This window comes from Psammomys obesus, unplaced genomic scaffold, assembly GCF_907164565.1.
Source record: "Psammomys obesus unplaced genomic scaffold, mPsaObe1.curated_primary_1811, whole genome shotgun sequence".
NCBI lineage: Eukaryota > Metazoa > Chordata > Mammalia > Rodentia > Muridae > Psammomys > Psammomys obesus.
The window spans coordinates 36476730-36504466 of record NW_026596046.1 but is presented as its reverse complement, the minus strand read 5'-3'; the positions used below and the strand labels follow the sequence as shown (position 1 = coordinate 36504466).

The 27737-nt window shown below is 50.4% G+C and overlaps 2 protein-coding genes across 9 annotated transcripts in view; one reads left to right on the top strand and one right to left on the bottom strand.

Annotated features, from left to right (window-relative positions):
* The first annotated feature begins 12 nt into the window (after positions 1–12).
* Il18bp (interleukin 18 binding protein) lies at positions 13–3738 on the top strand. 3 transcript variants are annotated; one of them, XM_055623169.1, is made up of 6 exons: positions 13–1759; positions 2075–2269; positions 2634–2757; positions 2859–3006; positions 3185–3264; positions 3455–3738. In XM_055623169.1, the coding sequence occupies exons 1-6, from the start codon at positions 1732–1734 to the stop codon at positions 3525–3527; spliced, it is 648 nt and encodes a 215-aa protein (XP_055479144.1). In that variant the 5' UTR covers positions 13–1731; the 3' UTR covers positions 3528–3738. The 3 variants fall into 3 exon arrangements, with proteins under 3 accessions (XP_055479144.1, XP_055479145.1, XP_055479143.1); XM_055623170.1 differs by having other exon boundaries at positions 13–2269; positions 3190–3264; XM_055623168.1 differs by having other exon boundaries at positions 13–2269.
* Positions 3739–4048: 310 nt separating this feature from the next.
* Numa1 (nuclear mitotic apparatus protein 1) overlaps positions 4049–27737 on the bottom strand; it is a 74919-nt gene continuing 51230 nt past the window's right edge. For 5 of the 6 annotated variants that reach the window (XM_055623019.1, XM_055623016.1, XM_055623020.1 and 2 more), the window contains exons 5-26: positions 27581–27663; positions 26537–26617; positions 25713–25800; positions 24786–24903; positions 24202–24359; positions 23800–23917; positions 23597–23714; positions 23163–23303; positions 21090–21212; positions 17643–20990; positions 16952–16993; positions 11275–11343; positions 9646–9765; positions 9344–9562; positions 9083–9240; positions 7746–7992; positions 6819–7047; positions 6082–6218; positions 5685–5861; positions 5370–5489; positions 5082–5276; positions 4049–4775 (exon numbers count right to left, since the gene is read on the bottom strand). In XM_055623019.1, the coding sequence (XP_055478994.1) occupies positions 4764–4775; positions 5082–5276; positions 5370–5489; positions 5685–5861; positions 6082–6218; positions 6819–7047; positions 7746–7992; positions 9083–9240; positions 9344–9562; positions 9646–9765; positions 11275–11343; positions 16952–16993; positions 17643–20990; positions 21090–21212; positions 23163–23303; positions 23597–23714; positions 23800–23917; positions 24202–24359; positions 24786–24903; positions 25713–25800; positions 26537–26617; positions 27581–27663 (6101 nt within the window). In that variant the 3' untranslated portion in view covers positions 4049–4763. The remainder of the gene's footprint in view (positions 4776–5081; positions 5277–5369; positions 5490–5684; positions 5862–6081; positions 6219–6818; positions 7048–7745; positions 7993–9082; positions 9241–9343; positions 9563–9645; positions 9766–11274; positions 11344–16951; positions 16994–17642; positions 20991–21089; positions 21213–23162; positions 23304–23596; positions 23715–23799; positions 23918–24201; positions 24360–24785; positions 24904–25712; positions 25801–26536; positions 26618–27580; positions 27664–27737) is intronic. The other variant, XM_055623021.1, reaches the window with a different exon arrangement.

The window sequence follows — 27737 nt, the reverse complement described above, 5'->3', positions numbered from 1 at the left end:
CCAGCTGAGAACTGGGGCCTGGAGTCATGGGTACCGTCTTTCCACCCATCCCTTCCCTTGACGTGTGGTTCCTGTCCTATGGCATTAGGGGCCGTGAGGCTTCACTGGTCCCCCTTTAGACTGAGGTGGCACTCCATCCTCACTGCCTGAGACTGGTACTCTACTCCCCCTTCTACTCAGCCTGTCTCTTACTCAGCTGTGGCCTCCTGTTTCCCTCCATCCTTGGGAATGGGAGCTGAGCAAATGGCCCAGGCTGCTTCTATGGTTTTCCTCTGGTCTTGATGGCTTAGGTGGAATGTAGTTCCTCTAACTACACCTCCACCCATCCCCCCAACAGACTGAGAAACCCTAACTCTTGGGGCTCCTGGATTCTCGGAGTTTCCACTGCATTCTGCAGCCTGGGGGGTGGAGGGTGGAGGGTGGGTGGAGTTGCTCCGAAGAGGTGTGGACATGCCAGCTTTAGCCTCCTGCCTCTGATCCAGCGGTCTATCTTTATTCCTGATGGGTCCTCCAAACCTGATCCATCTCCCTACCTGTCGTCACCAGCTTCCCCTCTGATCACAGAATCACAAACCTCAGACTACAGCACTTAACCCCAAGTGAATGCACTGGTCCTTTTGCCCCAGAGGTTCTGGCACAACATTCAGGGAGTATAGCTTTAGGATTTTGTCTGATTCTGATTGTGTTCCTGCCAAGCCCCAGCCCCTGCGCTCCTGGTACCAGTGTTGGAGAACTACTTCCTGGCTATGGGTCAGCTCTCAGTTGGCTGGGAGTTTTGTACACCAGCCAGACAGGGAAGTTGCTATTTCCTGTGGTGGGATTTTTGGGTCCCAGGCTGCTATACTGAGCCCTGGAGGTCGAAGAAGCTCTTCAGGGCTCAAGAGCCAGGTAGGGAGTATAGACTTAGCAGTGGACCCACACGTGGCTGTGGCCGTGTGTGAAGGTGGGTATTCAGTGATATAGCTGACCTCGGGGGGCAAGGAATGGGGAGACTGACAGAGACTAAGATGTCAGTGAGCAGGTGTGGCATTGAGCGTGAAATGGTCAGGGATTCGTTTTGGGGTTCCCAGTATCAATGAATACTGTCTCTTTGGACCCTGTTCTGGAGAGAGTAAAGGCCCAATAGAAAGTCAGCTGTGAAGGCTGGCAGGCGCACCACGCCCTGACCCTAAGACAGACAGTGCTGACTCTGATCGGTCTTGCCCCTTAGGTGGCCTTAGTGGGGTAGGTGGGCAGAAGAGCACTCTAAGAGTGTGGGGAGGGCGCCTGGGAATTCTAAGGTAAACACTGGTCAAGGGGCAGAGCAGCCTGTTTGGGATTGGGATTCTGATTCCTAGTTAGAGTGAAAGTGAAAGTGAAATCGTGGCTGGGAGCTTTCCCAGAAGCTGACTGCAGCCTGCCCTTCACAGAAGGAGGACTGGCTGCTGAGAGCTTTGCTTCCCAGGTAAGTTTCCTGCCTTCTCCTTCACGGGTGAGACTGGGTTGGGGCTGTGTAAGTGCTCTGTGGAGCTGGTATGAGAGGAATTGTTAACTAGGTAACAGGGGCAGCGTCTTCAGTGCCCAGAGCCCGGCTTGTGGCTAGAGGGCTGCCCTCAACTTCCAGAGGCTCAAGTGGATGGATGTCGGCGACCCTGCCTGAAGGAGGGATCCGGTGTGGGGCGGGCTGGCCTTTACTCGCCTTTTTCCAGAGGAAGTCGCAGGTAGCAGACTTGCTTGCTCCTGACACTCATCATGACCATGAGACACTGCTGGACAGCAGGTGGGACATGGGGCCTTGTGGGGTCGTTCTGAAAGAATGGCACTTGTGCAGCTAACTTGGCCATCAACCCTGAGTTCTGTCCAACCCTTACTGCTCTGAGCTTCTCTATAGCCTCACTGGCTCTGCCTCCGTATCAAGGCTCCTTTGCCCATTCAGCAGGGCTGAGGTGGGAGCTGAGGGGTCTCAATCCCCTCTGATTTCCTGGGCAGAGCCTGGGAATATCTGGAGTCTGTCCCAACCCAAGTAGCAGCTTGTCTCTAACCAAAATAGGTGCTAGGATGCTGAGCTTTAAATTTGTAACTATCTGTTCTTCAGACCCCAATCCTTGGTGGGTCCTGCTTCTGTATGTCCCTGTCGTCATCCTGGCCAGAGCCACATCTGCACCTCAGACAACTGCCAGTGTCTTAATTGGGAGCTCAAAGGACCCATGCTCTTCCTGGTCTCCAGCAGTTCCAGCTAAGCGGTACCCAGCCTTGGACGTGACCTGGCCAAAGGAAGAAGTGCCACTGAGTAAGCAAGTGTCCTGGGAGCCCAAGAAGACAGTTGTCGGAGGCAGGCTGTGAACACAGGGTTCAGGGGTTGGGTGGACTTGTCAGTGTGCCTCCCAACTGCCAAGAGCCAGCTTGCCTTCTGGCCATTTCAGAGCACCATCAGCCTACATAACCTGGCATGCAATCTTAGATACTGGGCACTGTTTTAGAAAACCTCCTGAGGACGAATCGCATGAGCCTGGGACATTTCCCTGCGTTCCTCAGGCTTAGGGAGGTCTATACCTTTTCCCTTTAACGTTTTCTTATGTAGGCGGGGCAGTGACTAAAGGGCACGGGCAGGGTAGGGGCCTGTTTTGTTGAGTAACTAACAGATGTGCTCCTAGATGGATCGCTGACCTTGTCCTGTACTGCCTGCAGCCGCTTCCCCTATTTCAGCATCCTCTACTGGCTGGGCAACGGTTCTTTCATTGAGCACCTCCCAGGCCGACTGAGGGAGGGCCACACAAGGTGAGGTTCACAGCAGTCAGGATGGCAGAAGGGAGGACCCCCCCCCACACACACACCCCCACCCTTCACAAGCCTCTCAGGATTCCCTTCTGCTTCTCTAGTCGGGAGCACAGGAATACGAGCACCTGGCTGCAGCGGGCCTTGGTTCTGGAGGAGCTGAGCCCCACCCTACGAAGTACCAACTTCTCCTGTTTGTTTGTGGACCCTGGACAGGTGGCTCAGTATCACATCGTTCTGTCCCAGCTCTGGGTAAGCAACTTGAAGGAAGGCATCCAGGGAGGGGAGAACCTCTGCTATCTGGGGAGGATAGGACGGGCTTTGCCAGGGCAGCCAACCAGAGGTGGAATGGAGGAACTTAGGACAGCAGTGAGAGGAAGGGAGGCCAAGACCTCCTGAGCTCTGACAGTGTGTGCTTTTACTTCCCTAGGATAGGTTGAAGATAGTTCCCTCCCCTTCTCAAGAAGCCCTCTCCAGTCACAGCCCAGGACCCTTGTCGGCAGGGCCAGGGTAAGCATGAACCAGCCACAGCACGGTCTTGAGCCTGGCTGTCATCTACCTGGAAGGTGGAGTCCTCACCATGGCCGTGTTCGCCTTTGTGCGGCGGGACCACCTAGACTGTCTGCCAGAGTAATCAAGCTCAGAATTCCTCCCGCTTGTCCCGGCCACTCAACGTCTCTAATGTCTTATTCATTCCCAGGGGTGGTCTGGAGCCTCTGAGACCTAATGGTGCCTTGGCCGAGCAACAGGAGCTCCGCTTGCACTCACCATGACTCTCAGAAGCCTGGCAGGTTTCCAACTTCGGCAGCATCCACACTTAGCGCCGACCACAACCTGCACTGGTTTCATTCCTTACGGACGGATGGTTTTAGGTTTCTTGTTTGACCCAGTGCCCCGCATCAAGGGATGGGACCATGGCTGCTTCAGATCACACTTTTATCAATCTCAGCAGAGTCTGTCATGAATAAAGCTACAGCATTTCAACCTCTGATTTTTTTTTTTTCAGGCCCTAGTATGATCAGCAGGAACTCTGCTTGTCTCAGGAAGGAGCAGGGATACTGCCTCTCATGCCAAATAGAAATTCAGAAAAACATGAGCCTCTGAACTGTAACAGTCCATTATACTAGTTAGGACCAGGGGCCAGAAATGAATGTGGGAAGATCCTGGAAAATGTGGTCCTGGGAAGGAAGATGAGAGAAGGGTGTGGTTTTAAAGTTTCAGCAGAGCCAAAGACAGGCTCCAAAGAGTTGTAATTTTTCCTTCTTTCCCCATACTGACCCAAAGAGCTCAGCACTCAAGGGAGAAAAATAGACTTTATTTACAAGTAACAACATTTAGAAAAGATCCATCCCCGGCCCTTAAAAACCTTCCCACTGTTCCGTATCCCACCCCAGTGCAAGTCTGGGGAAGGTGAAGTGTGAGCTGCCATTGAAGGCTGCCCACTATCCCACCCCTGAGACCCAGGACCCATCTGTCCTGGAAAAGAGCATCCTCCAGGCAGCTGTATCCTTGTGTAGATGGGAACAGATAAGAGCAGAGGCTCCTACCAGGTCATGCCCAATCTTGGGCTTCAAGAGCAAAGGCCCCTGCTAGGCCCAGCCACCAGGAACAGCAGAAAAGCAGAGCCTGCTTCTCCAATGGTCCCTTCTAGGTCCAGAGACTAAGGAAGACTGTCTGGGCTCAAGAATCCAGCCTCAAATCTAGTTATGATGGAAAAGTGAACTTTTCTCCAAGAAAGGAAAAAAAAAAAAAAAAAAAAAAAATCAGGAGGCAAGACAGGGAGAAGACCACACACTGGCCAAGCTCCAAGCCTCCTGGGCCAGCTCTGAAGGTACCAGTGAAAGTCCAGATACCAGGCCAGGGTGCAGGCAAGCATCAATGTCTCTCGGGGGCTGGCCACCGCTGGCCTGGAAGCTGAGAGAAGGCACTGAGAGGGACAGTAGAAGGAAAAGGACCAGGCAAGGTCAGTGCTGAGGACACAGGTGGGGCCACGCACTGGTGTTGACTCTTTAATGCTTTGCCTGAAAAAGAGAAACAGTCACTTGGCCAGATTAAATGAAGTCTTGTGTTGCCGTCCTCTACTGGCTAGTTCAGAAAACCCCTGGCGGGGACCTCTTCCTCTCTGGGTCTGATAAACACCTATCTATCTTGAAGTTACTGGTTGCCAGCCATGCCTAAGAAATATGGCGTCCTTAATTGTGAATGGCTAACCAGGACAAAGCGTATCTCTTCTTGCACCCCCAGCCGCCTTCCCTTGTTTAGCTTAAGCCTGCCTTTCGGAATGCTGCCCTACAGTCTAGGGGACGGTCTTCCTTTTGTTGAGTTACCTTGCCTTTGGCCCGAGAGGTGGCAGCAGCAGTAGCGGTGGTGGTGGCAATGCGTGGAGAGCGGCGGGTCCCACTGCGAGTATTGGGGGAGACCTTTGCTGGAGTCTTCTTTGATGCTGCTCGCCTTAGAAGACTATTTCCCAGCTTCTTGGGTGTGTTAAGGATGCTGAAGGCCATTGACTGGCGCCGGTCAGCCTGTGGGGCAAAGGTCTGTCAAGTTGCTACTTTGGGGCTTGGCCAGCAAGGCTTCTCTTGGCCTTCCCTTCTCCCCCTCAGTCCTGGACCAACCTGTTTAAGAACAGCTGGAGCTGCTTTCTTCTGGGCATCAGCAGCGCTGCTCTGTTTCCGTCCTTCGTGCCGGTCCCTGGGAGTCATGGGACGTGGGAAGCAGCTGGTGGCTTTCTTGGACTGTGAGGCAGAGCACAATTGGGCAGATAATGGCAAAAGGACATACCTCCCCCAGCTCTGACAGAGGCCCTTCCAACTGTCTGCACATCTTGCCTTTAGAAAGAGACTTCCCTCCAATTCGCTAAGACTTGGTGAGCTGGTTCACAGACCCGAGGGCACTGCCAACGACAACACCACACAGACGCACACACCCACCTCAGGAGTGCCAGGGCCCTGGTGGGTCTCCTCAGAGACGCGTTTGCGCTGCTGCCGGGTAGTGATGCCGGCGCTCTCAGCAATCTGGGTTGGCTGCATGCTGGCTCGGCGCAAGGTTTCCCGGGGGTCTCCAGTTTTCATCTCCTCATCAGTGATGGTGGCCAGGCACAGGGAAGGCTGCATGGGACAAGAGGTACCAGTCAGTGGGCCCAAGCTGTATGGAGCAGGAACTAGGGAGGAAGCTGGATCCTTAAAGCTCCTTCCTTCCTGAGTGACAGATGCCAGCTATTCCAGGTGGAAGCACTAGAGTGACCTCTGCAGTAGACCAAAGACCCAGGACACATGTTGAGGCTAGCCACCAGTCAGTATGGGAGGTCGAGGGGGCCCCAGGGCTCACCCTGGACTCCAGAGGATAGCAGGTCTTCAGGTGCGGTGGGCATACGCGGTTGCGCTGCTGCAGCTCTGCGATGCGGTTCCAGTCATCCAGCTGCTCAGGCTCATCCTGGCAAGTGCCCATGTAGAAGCTGTTCCTTCCTGTGGAGGACAAGGTTGGGGCGGACACGGCTGTAGTCACACACTGTCTACTAACCTGACCACACTTGTCGCCCCTGTTCCCTCCCACCTTCCTGAGAAGCTTCAGGATGGAAATACAAGCAGAACACAAGTGGCACACCATCCAAATCCTTTGTCTCACGGAGGAGCACTCCTTTGGGGGAGGACAGAAAAGGTCATAAGCAGAGGCTGTAGCATCTTATCTACCTGCCGAGGCTTGGTACCCCACACCAAGAGAAACTGAGGGTCATGACTAGATACCCAGGGAGGGTCACTAGAGCCTAAGGGCAACTTCCAAGAAGTTGCTGGGCAGCCAGCCTGACTTTCCCGGAGGCCCCCCGCAAGGTTGACTCACACTGAGACTCTCAAGCAGCTGGTGAGCACCCCTGGCTCAGATTGCTTCTTTGCAGCCCTAGGACAGACAAGGCCCTGAGATAGCAGGGTTGAGTGAGGGGCAGCAATTCTGGTACAGGAAGGTGGGAAGGAGGCCTGCCTTGAGCTTTTGAAAGCTGGCCTCTTCTCTATGCCAAGATCCACTTCCAGTCTAGTTTGGCATGTGCTGAGTTCCTGCAGTCTCCTCACCTTGGGGGGCTCCACTGGACATCCTGGCCTGGGAGCGACGAGCAGAGCTTCGAGTAGTAGGCCGGTAGCCAGGCAGGCTAAGCAGAGCCGAGTTGCCATCATCAGGAGAGCCCAAGCGGGCCAGAGACTGGGTGGAGGAGGTGGCTCGCAGGTTAGCCTGGGAAGCAGGGGCAGACTGCGTGCTGCAGAAGGATGAGTTGGCGCTGTCTGGCTCTTCCACGTCTAGTTTCTGGAAGAATGAAGTATTTCAGTAACACTATAAAGCAGCAAGACCTTCCTCTGCCCCAAAGCTCTCAGATGCCACTGGATGCACTGTTTCCACATAGCTTTAAAAAGGTCTTTAGACTGCAAGTGTGAGAACAGGCCACACTGCCAGAAGCTCCTGAAAGATGCTGAGGCTGCTGAGACACTTATATCCACAGTATTTTGAAGGAGACATTGTCAGCCTATTTCAGAGGTAACAAAGCTAGGAAGTAGCTAGGCTAAGAGCCAGGGCCCCTACCTCCTGAGCTATCTATTTGGACTCAGCCCACAACCTCTGCTGTCCCTACGCCCAAGGTTCCTGGGGTGTGAACATTATCTACAAACCACCTTTCCACCTGTTGTCCAGCCTCCTAGAAGAAAAGAGCCCAAGTCTAGAGGTGGCAATCTCCTGAGGGCCACACCAAGCTACATCCTGGCTCCACGGGGATGCTAGAGACTCAGGGTTAGCTGCTATCTCCTATATTCTGCTCTGCCTTCCTGTCAGGCAGGTCCTGCCCTTCTCTAGAAAAGAAATCCAAAATAAGTCCATGCCCTCTTTAAGATAAGCTCAACTTTCCCATCTGTGCCTTGTGGGCTTGTTGGTCCTCCGTGAGTGCTCCTAACTGATGACCCTTGGGTAGGAAGCGGTGTTAATATCCCGCAGCCCCACACCCAGCAGCTAACCTTGGTCATGGTAATGTTGATGACTTGTGTGGTACGCCGGCGGGCAGAGCGGGTCTTGCGGCCAGAGTCAGGGAAGGCATCCCCCAGAGAGTCCAGGCTGCTCTCCAAGGCGGCCTGACCCCGAGGAGGAATGGGAGTGAAGTAGAGACTCTCCAGGGACTCCACTTTGGAGGGCAGGCGCTGCGAGTTGGGGGTGGCTGGCTCTCCAGGGACACTGGTGCCATCTGGCTGGGTATGAGGCAGCTTGCTATAGAAAAAGCAATTTTCTGAGATGCAGATCCTGGGCTAGAAGACAGTACATCTGTCCCCTTGCTCCGAAGTGTTTTTATACTTATTACAGGTAAATGTGGTAAAGGACACTATCACTGATCTTTCAGAGACACCAAAAGGGTGACTTAATTGGGGCCTGTTCAATCCATTCTTTGCTGCTTCTAACCCCTTCATATTGGCAGCTCTTAGATCTCTGCCTTAGCCCAAACCCTGCTCTCTAGGCCAGACAGCCATGGACCCGGACCTCCTCCAGATGCCACAACTTAAACCTCTCTGCCTATTCTTCCTCCTCTACCTTCTGGTTTACTGAGCATGGACACCTTCATGGGTTGCCCGCCATGAATGTGTGTAATTTGACCTCCTCTATGACACTCAACCACAGTCAACACTTTAAGGAGCTATCTTAGCTGCACACCTCTCCGTGTACACTCCCTCCCCTCCAGCGTGTCTCACCTAGATTTTGACTGGCATACGAGAGATGCTGCAGAGTGATGAAGAGCAAGGATTCACTCCAGGCTGCCAGGTTCAAACCTGAGCTCCATCAGGTGGAAGCTCAGGCCAGTGGCTGCCCCTCTAAACTCCAGTTCTATCTGTTTAAGATTTGATATAATGAATATAGCCTACCTAAGATGGTTGCTAGGGGGAAAATGAAGTTGAAACTATTCTAACTACTCAGAACACTGGCACACAGTTAGTGCCATACAAATGTCTGATAGAAACAGTGACTGCACTTCTAACCTTGACGTCAATAATGTCAGGAAACTCTAGGATGCAAACCCAGCCTTGCAGCCCTCAGTTTCAGCACTTCTGCAGCTTACCCGTCTTTAGGGTCAAGTCCAGTCAGCCTCTGGGTTCAGGCCTACTTGGCCTCACGTTACAGGCTGCCCCTCCATCCCTGCACACCTGCACCAAAGCTCAAAAACATTTCTCCGAGGCTTTCCTAACTGTTCCCCTTCTCTTTCACTTCTCCTGGGCCCTAAGCAGACATGTGTCATCACACCAGAACCACAGGCTAGAACAGCATGCACTCGGTGAACAAGCATGGGCAGAGAGGCGTGTCTCCTGACCTAGCGACCCTGCACGGGATTCCCTCCTCCACGCTCAGATCCAGGCTGTCAATACTTAGGTCCAGCTGGGGTTTCACTTGAGGCTCACGGTTCTTTAAGGCATCAGTTGCCACCTGGAACTTGCCCAAGTCTCGAAGCTGCTGGTCTGCATGGGCAACCTGGGAAGTAAAATAGAGGCCTAGAGTAGGAGTGGACTTGGAGAGGAGGGTATGGATTGCGAGAGTACAGGGGTGAGGTACCTCTGTTTAAGTAGATGCTTACCTGTGCCTCTAGGCTGCGCACCTGGGCAGTAAGGTGACGGCAGGTCTGTTCAGCCTCCTTGGCCTTCAGCCCCGTCTGCTGCAGCTCCCGGCCCAGACGGTCAGCTTCAGCCCGAAGCTCCTTGTTCTCCTTCTGTAGCTGTTCCAGGTCTTGAAGCTGCTCCTGCAGCTCTTGGTTCTGCTGCTTCTTGGCATCATAATGGGTCTTGGCTTTCTCCATCTATGTGGACAGACAGGGGTGGGTGGGTACGGCAGAGCATAGTCGGGAAGAAGGGCAGAGCAGGCCAGCTCCTGACCCCTCACCTGTAGCTTGTAATGCTCAGCTGCCTGCTCCTTCTGGGTCAGCTGGGCCTGTAGTTCATTCAGCTGAGCCTGCAGGCGCTGGACCTCCTGCTGGCTCTCACCTCCCTGGGCCTGGAATGCCTGCAAGGCCAATCAAAAAAAAGGAAACTCTGGTTACTCCATCCAAACCCACTGGTCTGCTCTTGCTGCTCAGGCTCCACAGGTCAGAATCCTCTCAGGACATACAGGGTCCCTTAGCCCAACACAGATATCTCCCCAACTACAGCATACAAAACAATTACATTCTTCTTCCCAGGCCCTCCTGTGGACCCTTTGCTGATCATCTGCTGGCTCTAATGCTTTTCACAGTTCTGCTGACATCTAGAAGCCCAGGCACCAAGTATCTTACCCCTGTACAAGTACATGATCTCCCAAGGAAACAGAAACTGATCTTCAGAGAACACCCTGGTGTGATCATTGTGGGAGACAACTGCACGTGCACCCTCAATGCCAGAAAGTCACTTCTCCCGACCACTCTAAGAAATAATTTTCATCCTTGTTTTAGAGGTGAAAAGAGTCCAAGGTTACTAGTACAGTAAGAAATGAACTTGGAAGTCCAAAGCCTGTGGGGGCTGGCTCATTGATGATGCCAGAACTGGCTCCTATGGGGACCACAACCACCAGCAGCTGATTTCATTACCTGCAATATCAGCTTGGTTGGCTACAGGTACTAGGTGGACACATCTCTCTGCTACTCCTCCTATAGCTGCTAAGCGCATAACAACCCCAAAAAGGAACATGACAGATCATGGACAAGGAAGCTGAGCAGAAAAACTGAAGCCCAGAGCTGCTCTACCTGGGAAAGTACAATGTGCTACACAAGCCCCAGTGGTGCTGGTGCCTAACCCTTCACCTTAACTAGCAGACGGGAAGCTTAGCGCTACAGAAAGTAAATGCTAAGCAAAGACGGTAACATAATTAGAAGAATGAAGAGTTTTAATTGCACTAGTCATCATGGCACATGCTTAGTAATCCCAGTATCTCTGGGCTGCATAACAAGATCCTGTCTACCCGCTTCCTCCCAACCCCACCCCAATTCCAAAAATATCTTTTAAGAAAAAAGATGCATTATAAGAACGAGTATTGTTGACACTGTCAGCCCTTGAGCCCAAACTACTTAGAAGGGTGTTGTTCCATAGAACTTTCTGGGACAGGGGATTTGCCCTATCCTCCCTTCCTTGTCATTGGACACACATCAACTGACTGGGAAAATGTGGCTAGGGTAACTGAACAACAACAAACTTTCCCCCTTTTTTGAGGTGCTGGAAAATAAACCTAGGGTTTTCCGTGCACCAAGTAGGTGCTCTACCATTACGCTGTACCTATGCCTTGGATGCTTATTTATTTATTTATTTACTTACTTATTTAGTTAGTTAGTTGAAAAGCATAGGTTGCTGTAATAGAAGGCCTTTCTGTGAGAGTTCCATAAAGACAAAGTTTCTGAGGCCCAGGATGGTGTCCTGGGCAACTAGAGCCCTACGGTGCTCCTGTCTGGCCCAACACTAACACAGCCCAAGGGCTAAGAGAAGTTGTTCTACCCTCTCATTCTGAGGCAGAAGACAGGCCTGTCACACACCTATCCTATCGTACCTTTAGCTTCTGCTGCTGCACCTTGCTGGCTTGGTCATACTCTGACAGCTTCTTACTCAGTTCTTCTACCTGAGGGGCAGAAAAGAGAGAACACAAGAAGATTGAAGATCCCTGAATGTAAGGGCTAATCTTGGTATCCAATTTGACCACATCAGCAAACAGCTACATCCCAAGCAAACACCTCTGAGGGATTTTTCTTGATTTTTCTTCATCTAAGGTGGGAAAACCCATCCTGAATCTGGGCCACACCCTCCGGTGGCAGCCCACATAAAAGGACACATCAGAAGACAGCTTTGCTTTTTGCCCGTTTGCCCCCACTCTCTGGCTCTGGGTGTGTCCTGGAAGAATTAAAGTCAAAATTTGAGTCCTAGCCTCAGCAGGTGTTAACAGTTAAATTAAGGGCATTTATTGGTTAAGGAATGGGCTCCTATAATTTGGGATGAACCTACAGAGGCTGAGGACGTCAAGCCCTCAGTTCTGAAGGGTTTATCTGACCAGAAGTAGTAGTCTCCCACTGCTAGAGCTCCTCTCTGCCTTTGCCTGAGGGATTTGATCCTTCATTGTCTGACAAACGAGCAGTAACTTGCCAGGCAAGACAATACTGCTGTTTTTCAGGGCATACCAATAACTTATAACCAGACTTAAGGAACATTAAGCTGGATCAAACTGAGTTTACTGATATGGACCCATGGAGTAGAGATTCTAAATTTAGTATGAAAGCTTGTAGTTAAAAAAAAAAAAAAAAAAGGTATCAGAAGTTTGATGAAGTATTTGTCGAACTGAAAAGGAGCTGTAGGTGCCTGACCTCCCTTGGCTTAGTGCTGATGAGTATATTAGAGCTCAGGGAAGTTGCAATGCCAGAGTGGGCACGCTGTGTAAACAGAGCCCTCCCAAGGGGAAGGCCCAGAAGACATGCCCCTCACTGATCCTGTGAGATACAAAATGAGAAAAGCAGCAGCATTTTGAAGAGCTTTGTCATCTCTTTTACTTTTGCTAGATCTTAAGAGTTGGAGATGCTGCTGCTCAGTTGGATAAATTAAATGCTGGTTTAACTGGGCCCAGGAGTAGGAGGAGCCAGGTGGCAGCACTGAACTGACAAAGGCAAAGTGGTCACAGGTGGTCTTAAGAGGCAGGCAGCACAGGTAAAATGATTTTTATGGTGCCATGACTTGTATGGAACTTCGGTATTGGGTAATAATCAGTCATGGTGTTTCCAGGGATCTCCTTTTATATTTCATGTTTCTTAGGATCTCCTGGAAACAACATTAATTCAGAATGAGTACCCAATAGACCCCAGAAAGTCTGGCTGTCTCCTTTCCCCAATTACTCTTGTAAAAGGATACATACATAATACATACAGTACATATATGTATTATATACATATATACACACATATACATATATATATATAGAGGGAGAGAGAGAGAGAGAGAGAGAGAGAGAGAGAGAGAGAGAAACAGAGTAAGAGAGCCTACTACATTTTCTTGTTTGCTTGTTTGGTCAGCATAAGCAGAAAAATTCTCAGACAAATTAAAAAAAAAAAAAAAAAAGGCTAAACTGGATTGTAGCAAGAGGGAGTCTTGGCCAGTTAGCCAGACTTGAGGCAGTGTGCAGACACAACCCCTGGAATGAAGGGATGGCCAGGTGCTCTGGAGGAGAACCTTCATGAAACACAAAGAAGATTTACTGTTAGCCTTTCTCCAGGCCTTCCCCAGAGCGATCTACAGCCTTTTGCAAGGGTAACTGTACACTAGGGAAAGGGACGGTCAACAATAAGACTTTCTGGGGTCTACTGGATACTGCTTCTGAACGGAGGCTGATTCCAGGAGATCCCAAGAAACATTGTGGCCTTCCAGTTAAAGCAGAGGGTTATGGAGGTCAGGTGATTAATGGCATTTGGGCTGAAGTCCGACTCACAGTGGGTCCAGTATGTCTCGAACTCATCCTGTGCTGTTTTTCCAGTTCCAGAATGTATAACTGCGTTAGATATACTTAGAAGTTGGCTGACTTCCCACATGCTTCCCTCACCTGTGGAGTGAGGCTATTATGGTTGGGAAGGCCAAATGGAAGCCAGAGTTGCCTCTACCAGGGAAAACAGTGGACCAAAAACAGCTTCCCATCCCCGAGGGCTGACAAACTAGTGCCACCATCAAGATGCAGGGGGAATGGCTCCCATCACGTCTCCCTCTAACTCTACCTGGCCAGTGCAGAAGATGGGCGGAGCACGGAGAAGGCCATCTTAACTACTGCAAACTTAAGTAGTAACTTCAAACGAAGCTGCTGTACCAAGCGTGGTGGCTTACTGGAGCAGATGAACACATCTAGTGCACGGTGTGCAGCTACGGCTCTGGCAAATGCCTTCTTCTCAACCTGCTTTCAGCTGACAAGCGCAGCAGTCCACCTTGACAGCACTACCGCAAACACAGAGCTCTCCAGCCCTGCGTCCTAACTTAGTTAGAGGGGATCTTGGTCACCTGTCTCTTCTACAAAGCATCATACTGGTCCACTGGATTGAGAACATTATGCTGATTGGACCAAGTGAACAGGAAGGAGCAACTGCTTTGGACTTGTTGGTAACACATATGGGCATCAAAGGACAGGGAAAGTTAAAAGGGTCTTCTACCTCAGGGAAAGTCTTGGGAGTCCAGTGGTGTGAGGCATGCAAAGATAATCCTTCTAAGGTAAAGGATAAGTTAGCATCTGACCCTTCCCACCACCAAGAAAGCAGCAAAAACATTTAGTCGGCCATACACCAAGTGGCTTGGAAAGGTGCTGGCTTTGAGTGGGGCCTGGAACATACGGCGGCTCTTCAACAGGCCCAGGGCAGACTGCTCCGCCTACCACGTGGGCCGTATGACCCAGCACACCCAGTGGGACTCGGGGTGCCAGTGGCAGATATAGATGCTGTTTGGGCCTACATGTGAATCCTTGAGGATTCACCTTTGGTATTTCGGAGCAAGGTGCTACCATTAATCTGCAGACCAAGTGTTCTCCCTTGAGAGACAGCTTTTAGCTGTGGAAACTGAACATTTGACAAGGAGCCTCCATGTTACCATGAGACTTGAGCTGCTCATCATAAGCTGGGTTATTATCTGACCCACCAAGCCATAAAGTAGGATGCGCACAGAAGCTATCTTTTATCAAATGGAAGCACTATCCATGTGATCGGGACTAAGCAGGTCCTAAAGACACAAGCAAGTCACATTAAGAAACTGCCCAAATGCCTATGGTTTTACCCCCAAGCAAAGCTACAGCATCATGAGGTGTGCCCTGGTACCAGCTGACTGAGGAAGAGCAGCCCGGTTTGCATGTTATAGGCAGCACCAGAAATGGACAGCTGTAACATTAAAGGCCTTTTCTAGGACAGCCCTGAAAATCTGCGGGTAAAGAGAAATCTTCACAGTGGGCAAAACTTTGGGCAGTCCACATGGTCATACATTTGGTCTTAGGAGAGACGGCCAGACATACAACTTCAGACTCATGGGCTATAGCCAATTAATTGGCTGGATGGTCGGAGACTTGGACAGAGCAAAGCTGCTGAGAAAGACATCTGGGGAGACGTACATGACTAGATCTCTCCAAACAGGCCAAGGACGTGAAGATACTTGGATCCTATGTAAATGCTAATCAAAGGGTGACTTCAGCTGAGGAAGAGTTCAATAATTGAGTAGATAGGACAGAATCAGCTTCTTTTCCCAGCCATTCCTGTCACTGCCTAAAGGGTCTATGAATAAACTGGTCATAGTGCAGAGATAGACTGTGGGCTCAATTCCACAGACTTCCATCTCCAAGGCTGACTTGGCTGTAGATTCTGCTGAGTACCAGATCTGCCAGCAGCAGACATCAACACTGAGCTTTATCCTTACTGGAGTAGATACTTATTCTGGTTATGGATTTGCCTTTCTTATACACACACACACACACACACACACACACACACACACACACACACACATACACATTCATTCTGAGTTCTGTTCCACTGACTAAAACACTGGATGTCTAGACTAATCAGAGGGTTTACCCTGACCATTATTATCCTCAGACCCTTTCTCTGACGTCTACATAGGTAAAAACTGCTGCCCAAAGGTTGCTGGGGCCTGATGTGGCCCCAAATAGATGTTGCCAGGACCACCTGCCCAAACTCATTCTAGCTCTAGTCTCCAGCCACCACACTCAATACCTGACTCTTCAGAGTAGCCATCTCTCCACATCCCTACTGACTCCTAGTCCCCAAGCCCAACCTAGAAAGGCTGGGGGCAAGAACAGAGAACCTGTGGGGTTGGAGAGATGACTAAGTGGTTATAAGCACTTGAAGTTCTTGTAGAAGACCCAGGTTTGATTCCCAGCTCCTACATACCAGCTCAAAATGGACTACCACTCTAATTCCAAAGGATTTCATAACCTCTTTTGGTCCCTGCAGGCACCAGGCATGCATATAATGCACATACATACATATAGGCAAATATTCATACACACAGAATTAAAACAACAAAAACAAAAAACAAAACAAAAAAACAGAGAAGGACACTTACTCTGGTACTCTAACAGACATTGTCAAATTATATTCATTTCTCCCTCTTCCCCCAAAATGGCCAAAGCAAAGCTCCCAGACCTCTTCCCAATCTCCAAGGGCTGTTAGAAAGATGCTAGCAGCATGACCGCTGTGGTTAGCATTGGGAGAATAGAACGCTGGAAGGCAGGGGCAGGGCTGCACACTAGCGTGCATGACCGTGCGCGCGCACACACACACACACACACACACGTGCGCACACACACACACGCACACAGACACACACACACACACACACACACACGCGCCCCTCCCCCAACTACCACAAAGAGGAAGAACAAAGGGGGATCATAGATCATAGCAGCCACAAGCACCCCCGCTTCCTCCAGGCATTCTGGGAGCTGAGACACGAGCAGGCAGCAAAGGAAGAAGCAACCGGCTCCATTGCTAACTGCTTGCTTTCTGATTTGATCATCTCCATTTCTTAGAATGTCTGCAGCAACTAGGAAGGGGAGTAGAAAAAGTGTTCTCACTAAATATCAGCCCTGTAGCCTTACTAAGGAGAGAGAACAGGGATGCCTGAAAGGGAAAGGGGGAGAGAGGGAGAGAAGCTGGCAGACCACTTGGCCCCTTGGGGAAGGAAGACCCCTCCCTACTTCTCTCAATCTTAACTTCCCGTGTCAGAAAAAGCTCCCTATGAGTGAGGCTCTGGGATGAGGCCCCAGAGAGCTTGTCAGGTTCCCTAACTTCCAAGGGCAGCCTCATCTGTCACCTTCATGCCTTGGGTAAATCCACTCTCTGTAGGAAAGGACCACAATCTAAACAAGGCCACACCTGTTCTTCCTCTTGCATTAGTCTCCCTAACTCAAAACAGGATTTGAGAGGTTTTGAAGTCACAAGAAGTGGATTTGTCACCAGTGCAGGTGAAAGATGAAGCTATTCTACACCTTGTCTCTGATACATGAAAGAAAGGGCAGAAGGGGAAAGGCCGACCTGGGATGGGTAGGATGAGGCCCAAGGCCTGGGCCTTGATTCCATGGCTTGACCCTGCCTTTCACAAACAGTTCACAACAGGAGCTGGCGGAGCAAGCTGCAGCCGGGGTCATGCACCAAGACTGGTCACCGCTTAAGCAGCCAGCACTTATGAAGAACCCCAGGCATTACCTGCTTAGTCTGCTCTCTTTGAAATACCTCTAGTTGCTCCACCTGTGCATGGGGGAGAAGCAATGGAGACAGTGAGATGGGGCCACTGCCAGACTGACCTCACTTGGGCTCTGATACTTCTTCCAAAGACTCTATGTGGTCAGCATGAGGGCAGTGAGAAGGGGGTGGGGAGAGAGAGAGGAAGGAAAGGGCAGCTGGAGCCAGGCAACAGGATATATTATGACTGTGATCACAACACTTGGGAGGTGAAGGCAAGAAAATCAAGAGTTCAAGGCTAGCCTGAGTTACATTAGACCTTGTTTTAAAACACCAAACAAACAAAGCCAGTTTGCCTGCTTCAACCTGACTCTTCAGAATCAGCTTTCAGAAGAGGCTACAGACATTGCCCTTATTGGGGTTGGGGTGGAGTGGCTGTGGGAGTTCAAACAGGGTCTAACTCGTAACCCCAGGTGGCCTCAAATTCATGATCTTCCTTTGCCTCTCAAGTGCTGGAATTGCAGGCATGCACGACCACAGGCTGCCATTAACATCCTCTTTAGGACAAAGCTGGGCATCTACTTGTTACTTTTCTTTTTCTGCTACTCAGTGAATGAAGGCAGGCAGACTGGCTACTGCAGTAGAGACCTGGGGTGAGGGGTGAGGGGTGAGCGGAGGGCTACAGAATGTGGAGGACATGGGATGAACACTTTACCTGGGCAGTGAGTCTCTGCCTCTCTTCTTGGAACCTCTGCCTTTCCTCTAGAAGCTTCACCTTGGCACCTTCGTACTTAGCAGTCATGACCTCCAGCTCCCGGGTGGTGCTCTGTGCCTCTTGTCGCATTTCAGCCAGATGGGTCTCAGCGTCAGTGCGCACAGCTGCCAACTCCTGGACATACTTCTCCCTGGCTTGATCTAGCTCTACTTCCAGAAACTGCCGGCCAAGGTTAGCTCGCTCTCCCAGTCCCCGATTCTCCTCTGCCAGCAGGCCATGAGCCTTCTTCAGCATGCTCAGCTGCTCTGCATAGCTGGCCTTCTCTGCCCGAAGCTGCTGGGCTGCTCGCTCCTGCTCAGCAACCTTCTGCCGCAAAGATCCTAGCTCTCCAAGCTCCCGTTGTGCCCTCATTAGCTCTGCCCGAAGCCCACCAGCTGCCTGCTTGCTCTGCTCCATCTCCTCCCTGTGGCGCTTCTCAGCCGCTGCCTGTTCAGCTTGCAGCTGCTGACAAAGGTGCTTGGCAGGTAGCAACTCGCTTACCAGGGCCTGTGTGCTGGTATGCTCCAGCTGCAGGGCAGAAAGAGCTTGCTCCTTTTGAAAGAACTTCTCCTGCCAGGCCTTCAACTCTTGGCCCAGTTCCTCAGCTCGCTCTGCCTGTGAGGCCAGCTCCTGTCTCAAGTTCTCCGAAACTACTCGCTGTTTCTCTACCTCCTCCCGGAGGGTCTGTACCTCCTCTCGTAGAGCTGAGCTGCGCTCGGCTGCTCTGGCGCTATTGCTGGCTGTTTCTACCTGAAGCAAGCGCAGCCTCTCTTCCAGCTTCTGGCTCTTCTCTGATTCAGCTACAACCAGGCGCTTTAACTCCTTGCTCTCCCCCTCCTTCTCTAGAACTTGGCGGTTCAGGATGGATACCTCCTCTTCCAAGCTGCTGATAAGACTGCTTTTTCTCTCAGCTTCCTGCTGGCCCCGGGCTACCTGGGACTTCCACTCTTCCTCAGCTTTGCTATGGTCCTGGGCTTTGGCACGGAGGGCTGCTAACTCTCTTTGAGCTGAAGCTGAGGCAGCCTGGCTATGCCCTAGCTCCCGTGCCTTCTCCTCCAATTCGCCCTGCAGTGTCTCCAGGGCTTTGTCTTGCTCAGCCCGGGAAGCACGCTCAGACTCCAGGCTGTGAGTCAGGCCTTCAACCTGCTGCTGCTGCTGCTGACACTGCTGCTCTAGCCTGCTGACCACTGCCCGAAGCGCCTCCAACTCAGGGCCTGGAGCTTCTGTCTCTCCAACTGTCTCCAACTGGGTTCCTGGGCCAGAAGCATCTTCTCCAGTGGTACCCCCTGCACGGTACTCTTTTTCTTTCTTGACTAACTGTGTTTTCAGCTGTTCCAAAGTCTGCTGAAGCTCCTTCAGCTCTGTTCTTTGAGCTGCCTCCTGCCCACGAAGTTGGGCAAGCTCCTGGTCTTTGCCTTCCTTTTCAGTGATGGCATGGGTCAGTGATTCTTTCAGAGCAGCAAACTCCACACGCTGCTCATTGAGGGTGTTCTGCAGCCTCATTTCAAGCTCTGCCTTGGCTGCCCTCTCCTGAGCCAGGTCAGCTTGGGCCTGGCCCCGCTCCTGGGTCAGGCGTGCCACCTCCCTCTCCTGCTGTCCACGTTCCTCTTGCTGCTGCCCCTGGCTCTCCATCAGTGCTGTCCTCAACCTCTCCAGTTCACGACCCAGTTGCTCAGCTTCACACTCCACAGCCTTCAGCACTGCTTGTGTACTGCCAAATGGCAGTCCCTGCTGTTCTTCGGCCTCTCTGTTTTCAGCCCTTGGCATCTCTTTGAGTAGCTCAGGTGAGGCTGTGTCCTGCTGCTCACCTGCCCTGAGCACCAAGGCCTTCAGGCAGGCTACCTCCTTGTTAGTGGTAACCATCTTTTCCTGCAGAAGGGAGAGATCACCTGCCAGCTTCTGTGCTCTGACTTCTTTCTCTTGGACCTGCTGGAGGGCTTTGGACAGGTTGGCATAAATCTGGGCTAGCTGACTCTGCTGCTGGCCCTCCCTGCGCATCTCTACTGCCTCCTCTCGTGCCTCATGGCCTGCCTTCTCATGTTCACCCTTCAAAGCCATTAACTGTTCCTGGAACATGGCACTATATCTTGCTTCCTCTTGCTGTCTAGCTTCAAACTGCTTCTGCCAGCTCTCAAGCTCCCTGATGAGCTGCTCACACTCACTCTTACTTCTGTCCTGGGAGGTTGTGGCCTCTGCCAGCTCACGCCGCAAGACTTCGGTCTCAGCCTGATGAGCCTCCTCAAGCTGCTGTAACCGAGCCTCCAGCCCCTTTCGCCCAGCCTTCTCTTGTTCTAATTCCTTCTGTTCCTGCTCACGCTGCTCCATCAGACTTTGGGACTCTGCCTTCATCTCAGCAATGCAGTGCTGCTGCTCCTCCAGGGCAGCTGCAGCCCTGCGCTTCTCCTCCTCAAGGCTGCCTTTGGTAATCTTCAAAGTCTCCTCAAGGGTCTGAAGCTGCTCTTGGAGCTGGGCCTTCTCTTGGACCACTTTTTCTGTCTCAGTTGCTTTTTGCTGCTCAGCCTTAAGCTGGGCCTCTAGCTCTGTCACATGAGCTTGGGCCTGATGCTGTTTCTGGTGGGCAGCTTCAATGCAGGTATGGAGTTCTTCTATCTTCTGGCTCAGTTCTGCCTTTTCCTTCTGGGCCTGTGTCATCAAGGTCTGTGCAGTGTCCCTAGCCTCATTAGAAGCCTGAAGTTGCTGCTGCAGACTCTCTAGTTTGGCAGCCTTCTCCTTCTCCAATGTTTCCAGCTGCTGGCGAGCAATATCCCGTTCTCTTAGAGAGGCCTCTTGAGCCTCAACAACCGTGGCCAGTTGCTGAGCATGATCCTGCCTGGCTGCCTCCTGCTCCTTGGCTGCCTCTTCCAATTGCTGTTCCTTTAGCTTCAGGCTGTTGCTCAGCTGCTCCACCTGCTGGCGGAGGCCCTGGGTGGCCTGTTCTTGCTCTTGTAAGGTCTGTAGCATCTGAGCCTGTTCCTTTTTGGCCTGTTCTTTCAGGCTGACCAGTTCTTGATCCTGCTGCTGCACGGTGGCATTGAGTGCTGCCAGAGAGGTCACCTGGGCAGTGAGCTGAGCCCCCTGAGCCTGGGAGGCCTGCTCCAGCTCCTCTTTGGCCTGGCTGAGGTTGGAGACGGAGCTCTGCAGGTCAGCAATCAAGCTGGCCAGCTGCTGCTTTTCTTCTTCAAAGTGGCCCCGCTCAGCAAGCAACTGGGCTTCCTGTTGGCCACGTTCACACTCTAGCGTCTCTATACGGGCTTGGAGCTGGGTGTTGTCTGCAGCAAGTTTGGCTGCCTCTTCCTTCAGGGTTTCCAGCTGTTGGGATAAAGAGACAAATGGGGATCAGTGGAACACCAAGAACCAACCCCATCAAATTGCCTTACAAACTGCCTTACAGATTCTGTCTATTCCTACCTGCAAGGCGTCACCCAGCACCTCACCCTTCTCCTGGGCTGGGCTCTCCCCCAATTGAGCTGCTCGGTCTGCCAGCTGGGAAAGCTTTCCCTGAAGGATTTCATTCTTCTCTTCAAGACATTTCTTGGAAAAAACAAGAGAGCCGTAAAAACAGAGAAGTGGGATAGTCATCTGACCACATGGATCCTCACCTCACACCATCAAGAAAGTGGGGTATGAGAGAAATGGGCAACAGGAAGAGCTGGAGAGGACAGGAGCTCCACAAGGAGAGCAGCAGAACCAGAAAATTTGAACACAGGGGTCTTCCCAGAGACTCATACTCCAACCAAGCACCATGCATGGAGATAACCTAGAACCCCTGCACAGATGTAGCTCAGTGTCCAAGTGGGTTCCATAGTAATGGGAACAGGGACTGTCTCTGATATGAACTGATTGGCCTGCTCTTTGATCACCTCCCCCTGAGGGGGGAGCAGCCTTACCAGGCCACAGAAAGATGACAGTGCAGCCACTCCTGATGAGACCTAATAGACTAAGATCAGAAGGAAGGGGAGGAGGACCTCCCCTATCAGAGACTTGGGAGGGGCATGGGTGAAGAAGGAAGAGGGAAGGTAGAATTAGGAGGGGAAGAGGGAAGGGTTTATGGGTGGGATACAAAATGAATAAAGTGTATTTAATAAAAGTTTAAAAGAAAGAGAGAGAGAGAGAGAGAGAGAGAGAGAAACTTAGCCGGACATGGTGGCACAGGCCTGCAATTCCAGCACTCAGAGAGGCAGAGGCTGGTGGATCTCTGTGAGTTCAAGGCCAGTCTGGTCTACAAAGCAGGACAGCCTAGGCTACACAGAGAAACTCTGTCTCAAAAACAAAAACAAAGCAAAACAGAGAGAAAAAGTGAGACTCGACCATCTTATTACCTAGCTCTCCCTTTGCCCTGACTCCAAAGAAAATCCTCAGAAAGCAGTGGTTTCATCTGGGAGTGAGGAGGGCTACCCCAAAACTAGAGAGACTGAGACATGTGGATCAAGAGCTCCAAGACCAACACTGGCTCCAAGACCCTGTCTCAGAGCAGCATCAACAAAAAGACACCATGGGTCTGAACCTCCTCAGAACCTGACTTTCTACTTCAGTTCCACAGATGAACTAAGTCAAAATGTGCAAAGCTTACTCCCAATCTCCTTACCATGCAGCCTTCCTCAGACAAGTCTTGAGTCACACACTGTCCAAATACTTAAGAAATGGCCAGGGCAACTACATCAGCCAAGCCTCATCTGACCCACATCTACTTCTGCCCAACGGTGGAGACAAAGCAATGTGATGGATATACCTCTTAACTCCAGATCCACCCAAAAGCGGAGAGGGAATTACCACTGACTCTTTTACAAAGAAACTTTTCCTGCTTCGTGCTTCCCAGAGTCTAAGTGCTATGCCCAAGAGCTACTGGGTTAGGAAGTGGCAGAGCTGTGCTCTTAATAACAGCAACAACAATGCAGATTGGACATCCTTAATCTGAAAACTGGAATCCAAAACAACCCCAAATCCAAAACTTTCTGAGCCAAAAAGTGTTGGATTTTGAAATCGTTGTGGCAGAGTCCTGGTAACTCTGGTATACAGGCAACAAGGACTAGAGGACAGATCCCAAAGCCAGCTTGGGCTACAGAGCGAGGCTGCTTAAAAAACAAACAAACAAAAAAAAAAAAAAAACAAAAAAAAACACTTCGACTTTAGATTGCGGGATGAGCAATTTATAATATCTATGTAAATATTCCAAAATGAGAAAGCCTACCTCAGATATACTTATATACCAAGCCTGTCGGCAAAGAATACACAACCTGAAATCCTAACTAATCCCTAAGAGCTTACGAGTTGCCTTTCAGTCACACAATAGTTAACAGGGTGTCAGCCTCTTAGAGATGGATTAACTCTTCCAAGACCCACGCTTCACTGAGTTCACAGGTGTACTGCATCCAACCTATGACCACACACTATCAAACCTAGAGAGGCAGCTCATCCCTCTAGAACTCGGTGGAGTGATGAGCTGCATGAACAAAGTGTGGCCAGCTCCCAGCCGAGGGTTACCTTATCCTGGAGGGCGGTGCTAAGCTCGTTTTCCAGATGAGCCTGCTTCTCTGCCCACTCCTGAGAAGCTGTGCTATGCTCCTCCATCAGGTCGTTGAACGCGCCCTGCAGTTGTTGCAAGTGGCTTGCAAACTCTCGCACCTGAGACAAGAGCCGGAGGAAAGCTGGCACCCGCTCCAGCTGTTTCTTGCAGCCCAGGCCCTGGGGCCTCCAATGACCCTTTCCTACCCTGAACCCAACCACCGCCAATTAGATGTCTCGTTCAGAAACAGACATCATCATCTAGAGCTGCTGAGCGCCCTTGCAGAAACCAGTAAAAAGAAAAGTGACTAAAGCCCACGCCAGGTTCTAGACAGTCTTCTCAATCTTCTTGGGCAAACTCCCAGAACACTACCCTTCCTGAGGGGCCTCTATGCACAGCCAGCCCCGCTCACCTTAAAGGAAAGGTCCCCATTCTCCTCAGAAAGCTGGCTAATCTTCCGATCCATCTGGCTCTTCTCTGTCTTCAGGTTCTGACACTGCTTCAAGGTCTCATGCAGCCGCATAGTAAGGCTGCCAGGAGAGGAGCGGTGAGAATGAGTGGTCCCTACCTGGGCCAACAGGGACGAGATGCTGGAAGGAGGGCAGGGAGTGATACCTTTCATTCTTGCCACGAAGCTCCTCAAGCTCGCCAGGCTCCTGCGAGCTAGCTGCCTGCTTCTCGTTCAGCAGAGCCAGGTGGTCAATGCGCTGCTGCATCATGGCTATCTGTGCATCTGCCCAAGGCAGGGGAGGAGATGAGAACCAGCAAAGATACAGGGGACAGGAAAAGAGCAAAGGAGGTACATGGTATATATTCCACAGAAAAGGGACATGTGCAGAAACAAAACTCAGTGTCTAACAGGTCAGACTGCCACTTGTGCCAGCAATGAGCTCGGAGCTCATTGTCAGGAGGAGGGACAAGATGGTAGGCAAAGCTGTCTGTCACCTGGGCTTCCCTGGGTGCAAATCCCAAATGTTCCCCATTTCCCAGCACTCACACATTCTATCAGTAACCTACCCTTCTCAGTGAGAAGCTTCAGGTTCTCAGATAGCTCCAGCTCCAGCTCATCCCTGTTGTTCCTCTCATCTGCCAGTTGTTTCTTCAGCCGCCTCATCTGGAACTGTGGGGTCTGCAGGATGTCACCCATAGGGGAGGATGGAGAACCTGAGAGGAAGCTAAGGAAGGAGACGGCGAATATGCCAGGGTAAGAGCCTAAGGTCTGAAGTATCCAGCAGCAGCTAGGGATGGGACAGTACCAGAGTACCAGTGATGAGAATAAACACTGGTTTGGGAGGCCAATGTGACCCAGGTTCTATCTGAAAGGCTACTTCATGTTTCGGGGGATGACCTGGAAAACCTTTTCTTGTACCTCCTCCATGCCTTAATTTCCTGGCTGAAGAATTAGAAATGTGTATTTTCCAAGGAAGAGGGGTTTCCATAAACAGGAGAAAGGGCTTTTGAGGGAGGGCTAACTCACGACAGATCCCCAATCTACAAACTCTCAAAGCACTTCCAAAATGGTGTAAAAGGCTGGCCAACAGCTTAGTCTCCAGAATCCAAGGACTGACTAGACCGATGTGGAGACAAGGCCCATGACATACTTGTTCTCACTGGAAGACGAGGCAATCCTCTGTATTTCTAGGAAGCGAATCTTCCTCTTGGCCTGGTGGCTGGGTGGAGAAAGCTCTTCAGAGACAGTGTTGGAATAGGTGTAAGGAACTAAGGGTGAGAAACAGACAGGCAAACCAAGAACAGTTAGTAAGGGGTGGACAGATGCTGACCGTCACCTAACAGGAGAACACTACCTTCGTAGGTGTGACTCTGCAGACGTCCCCATGTAAACTGAAGAAACAATTACTAGGCAGAACCTAACCCATGTGAACTCTCCATGACAAGTGAAGACTCTCACTCTGAGATACTTGACGTGTCTACACTTAGTCCTCTTCTCAGGTTTACTGGTTTTTATGTACCTGACTCTAGAACAAGCTGCATGAAGGGAAACCTGTTTCAAGATTTCCAAGAGAGGTTTCAAACACCTACTTCTACAGTTTATAAGACAAAAGTAAAATAAAATAAAAAAATAAAGGGAGGGAGGATGGAGAGATGGCTTCTCAGTTCATGCAGATCCAAGTTTAAGTCCCATCATCTGCATGACTATTTACAACTATAAGTTGTTATAAATTATTGTTCCAGGAGATCCAACGGCCTCTTCTGGCCTCTGTGGACAACAATCACACACATGGTGTACAGATATACACGCAGGCAAAACCCCCATACATATAAGGTAACAAGTAAAAAGCAAAACAAAACAATGTGAGAAGTGGGAGTCAAGCTCACCCTAATGCCAGTGAGAGCATTTACAAACACCCTGCTGAGAGCTACTCCAGATGGTCTGAGGTGTTAGCACATGGCTCAGAAGTCACCTTCCATCACATGTGACTACTGAATGTGCCATGAGTTAAGGTCAGAGAATCCCAGCATCCTCTGCGAGAGAGAGAGAATGGGTCCACACAAGTGGCCCTACTCACCTTTCTCCAAAAAGCTCTCTAGGTCCTCAGTAAGGTTTAGTGAATCCTCATGATCCAGCATAAACTTGAGGATGACAGCTAACTCAGCCTGTGCCACAGGGAGAGAAAGGGAACATTACTGTGGTGCTGGGGATGGCACTGAACGGGGGGTCAGGACTTACCGCAGCAGTGCAAAGCCCCCAGGGCCTGCTGGATCATTCCTTTCCCATAAAGCTGATGCTCCATGGCCTAACTCACAACACACTGGCTCAACTTGTTCTTTCCCTGCTAGAAAGCTTTTACACAGAACTTTGTTGACATCTTGCAAATAATCTCTATCAGATCAAAGAGGAAGTGGAGGACACACACAGAAGGAAATAACTTCTCCATACTCTCAAATACAGAGGACAATTAAAAACATGCACAGAAAAAAGACCACACACGTCAATCTCTTAAAAAGTTCACAGCTGGCTGGGTACAGTGGTGAAGGCCTATAATCCCAGAGGCAGAGATAGGTGGATAGGTGGATCATTGTGAGTTCGAGGTCAGCCTAGTTTATAAAGTGAGTCCAGGACAGCCAAGGCTACACAGAGAAACCTTGTCTCAAAAACAAAACAACAACAACAAAAAGTTAACAGCTGTTCTTGGGAATGAGATTACTGGCAATATCATTTCCTTCTTTGTACTTCAACATCTTCTGCTTTTTGTTTTTTTTAAACAACAAAGGGCTTTCATTACTATAAATATTAACTTTTTACAGCTTAATATTTTTATTTAAAGAGAAACAGTTGGGCAAGGGAAGCCCAGGCTGGACTGGCAAATAGGATGAAAACACAAGAGCCTACCTGAATCCTATATTCAAACTGTTCCCAGTCCCGGGGACTTCTGGAGCTCATGGTGGAGTGATATAAGAACAGCATTATCATCTGTAAGCCAAACAAAGAGATGCAGTCACTAAGATATAGCTTTTCCTGGTCTTCCCACTCTAAAGCTGTTTTGAGGGCTCTGAGCTATTCTCTTTCTGAATCTCTCCAATTAGCAGTCTCAAGTCACCATCCATAGTAGCCCCAGAAGGGAAATGGCTCAGCAGTTAAGATGACTGGCTACTCTTCTAGAGTACACAGGTTCAATTCCCAGCACCCACAGGGAAGTTCATAACTGTAACTCAAGTTCAGGGGATATGATACCTTCACACAGACATACATGAATATATCTTAAAAATTAAAAAATAAATTCTAGGAGACACCTTTTTCCAAAATAAATCCAAGGCCCTGCCAGGCAGTGGAAGCACATGCTTTTAATCCCAATATCAGGAGGCAGAGTCAGCAGAGCTCTGAGTTTGAAACCAGACTTGTCTACAGAGTGAATTCAGGACAGCCAGAGCTACACAGAGAAACCCTGTCTCATAAGAAAAAAAAAAACAAACAAAAAATAAACAAAAAGACATCAACAATGAATGAATGAATGAATCCAAGGGCTCAATGCTCACAGTGCAAAAAGATAGATGTCAGAATTTCTACACAGCTAAATAACTTGACTTGTGAAATCATGAGCAAAAAACTTGGGGCACTACCCTCTACAGACCAACACCCAGCAGAAGAAATGAACTCAACTGAGCTTGAAAGAAAAATATGATGATCACTGAGTGAGAACGGGTTCCTGCAAGCCTCTGTTGTGGGCATTAGTATTGGTCCAGTAAAGTTCTCTGTCAAAAATCATGGAGTCCCTGAGTCTGTGGCCAAAATGGCGTCTGACTCAGCCAACTGGCTGGTCTGGCCTCCACGTCTGAAGAACCCCAGAAGCAAAGCACTCGGTACTCCGCCTTCGGGTTCAGAAAGGCCCTGCAGATTTCTCAGGCCCTGCCACCCAAGTCTGATACCCACAGTTACCTTGGCCAGTTCCATCTCGGACCCCTCCATCACTTTCTGCACAGATACCAGGCATTGTGTAGACAAGGGATGTTTCCAGTTTTCTGTAATGACAACCACAAAGCAAACACTAAACTCTCAAAACTCAGCTTCAAAAACAGAAGTACAACCACCAGTG

Excerpts from the sequence above, each read along its gene's own strand:
- Il18bp (XM_055623168.1), top strand. The coding sequence starts at position 2,038 with ATGCTGAGCTTTAAATTTGTAACTATCTGTTCTTCAGACCCCAATCCT. Across the intron at positions 2,758-2,858 it reads CTGAGGGAGGGCCACACAAG|TCGGGAGCACAGGAATACGA; the intron begins GTGAGGTTCACA and ends CTGCTTCTCTAG. Across the intron at positions 3,007-3,184 it reads TCGTTCTGTCCCAGCTCTGG|GATAGGTTGAAGATAGTTCC; the intron begins GTAAGCAACTTG and ends TTACTTCCCTAG.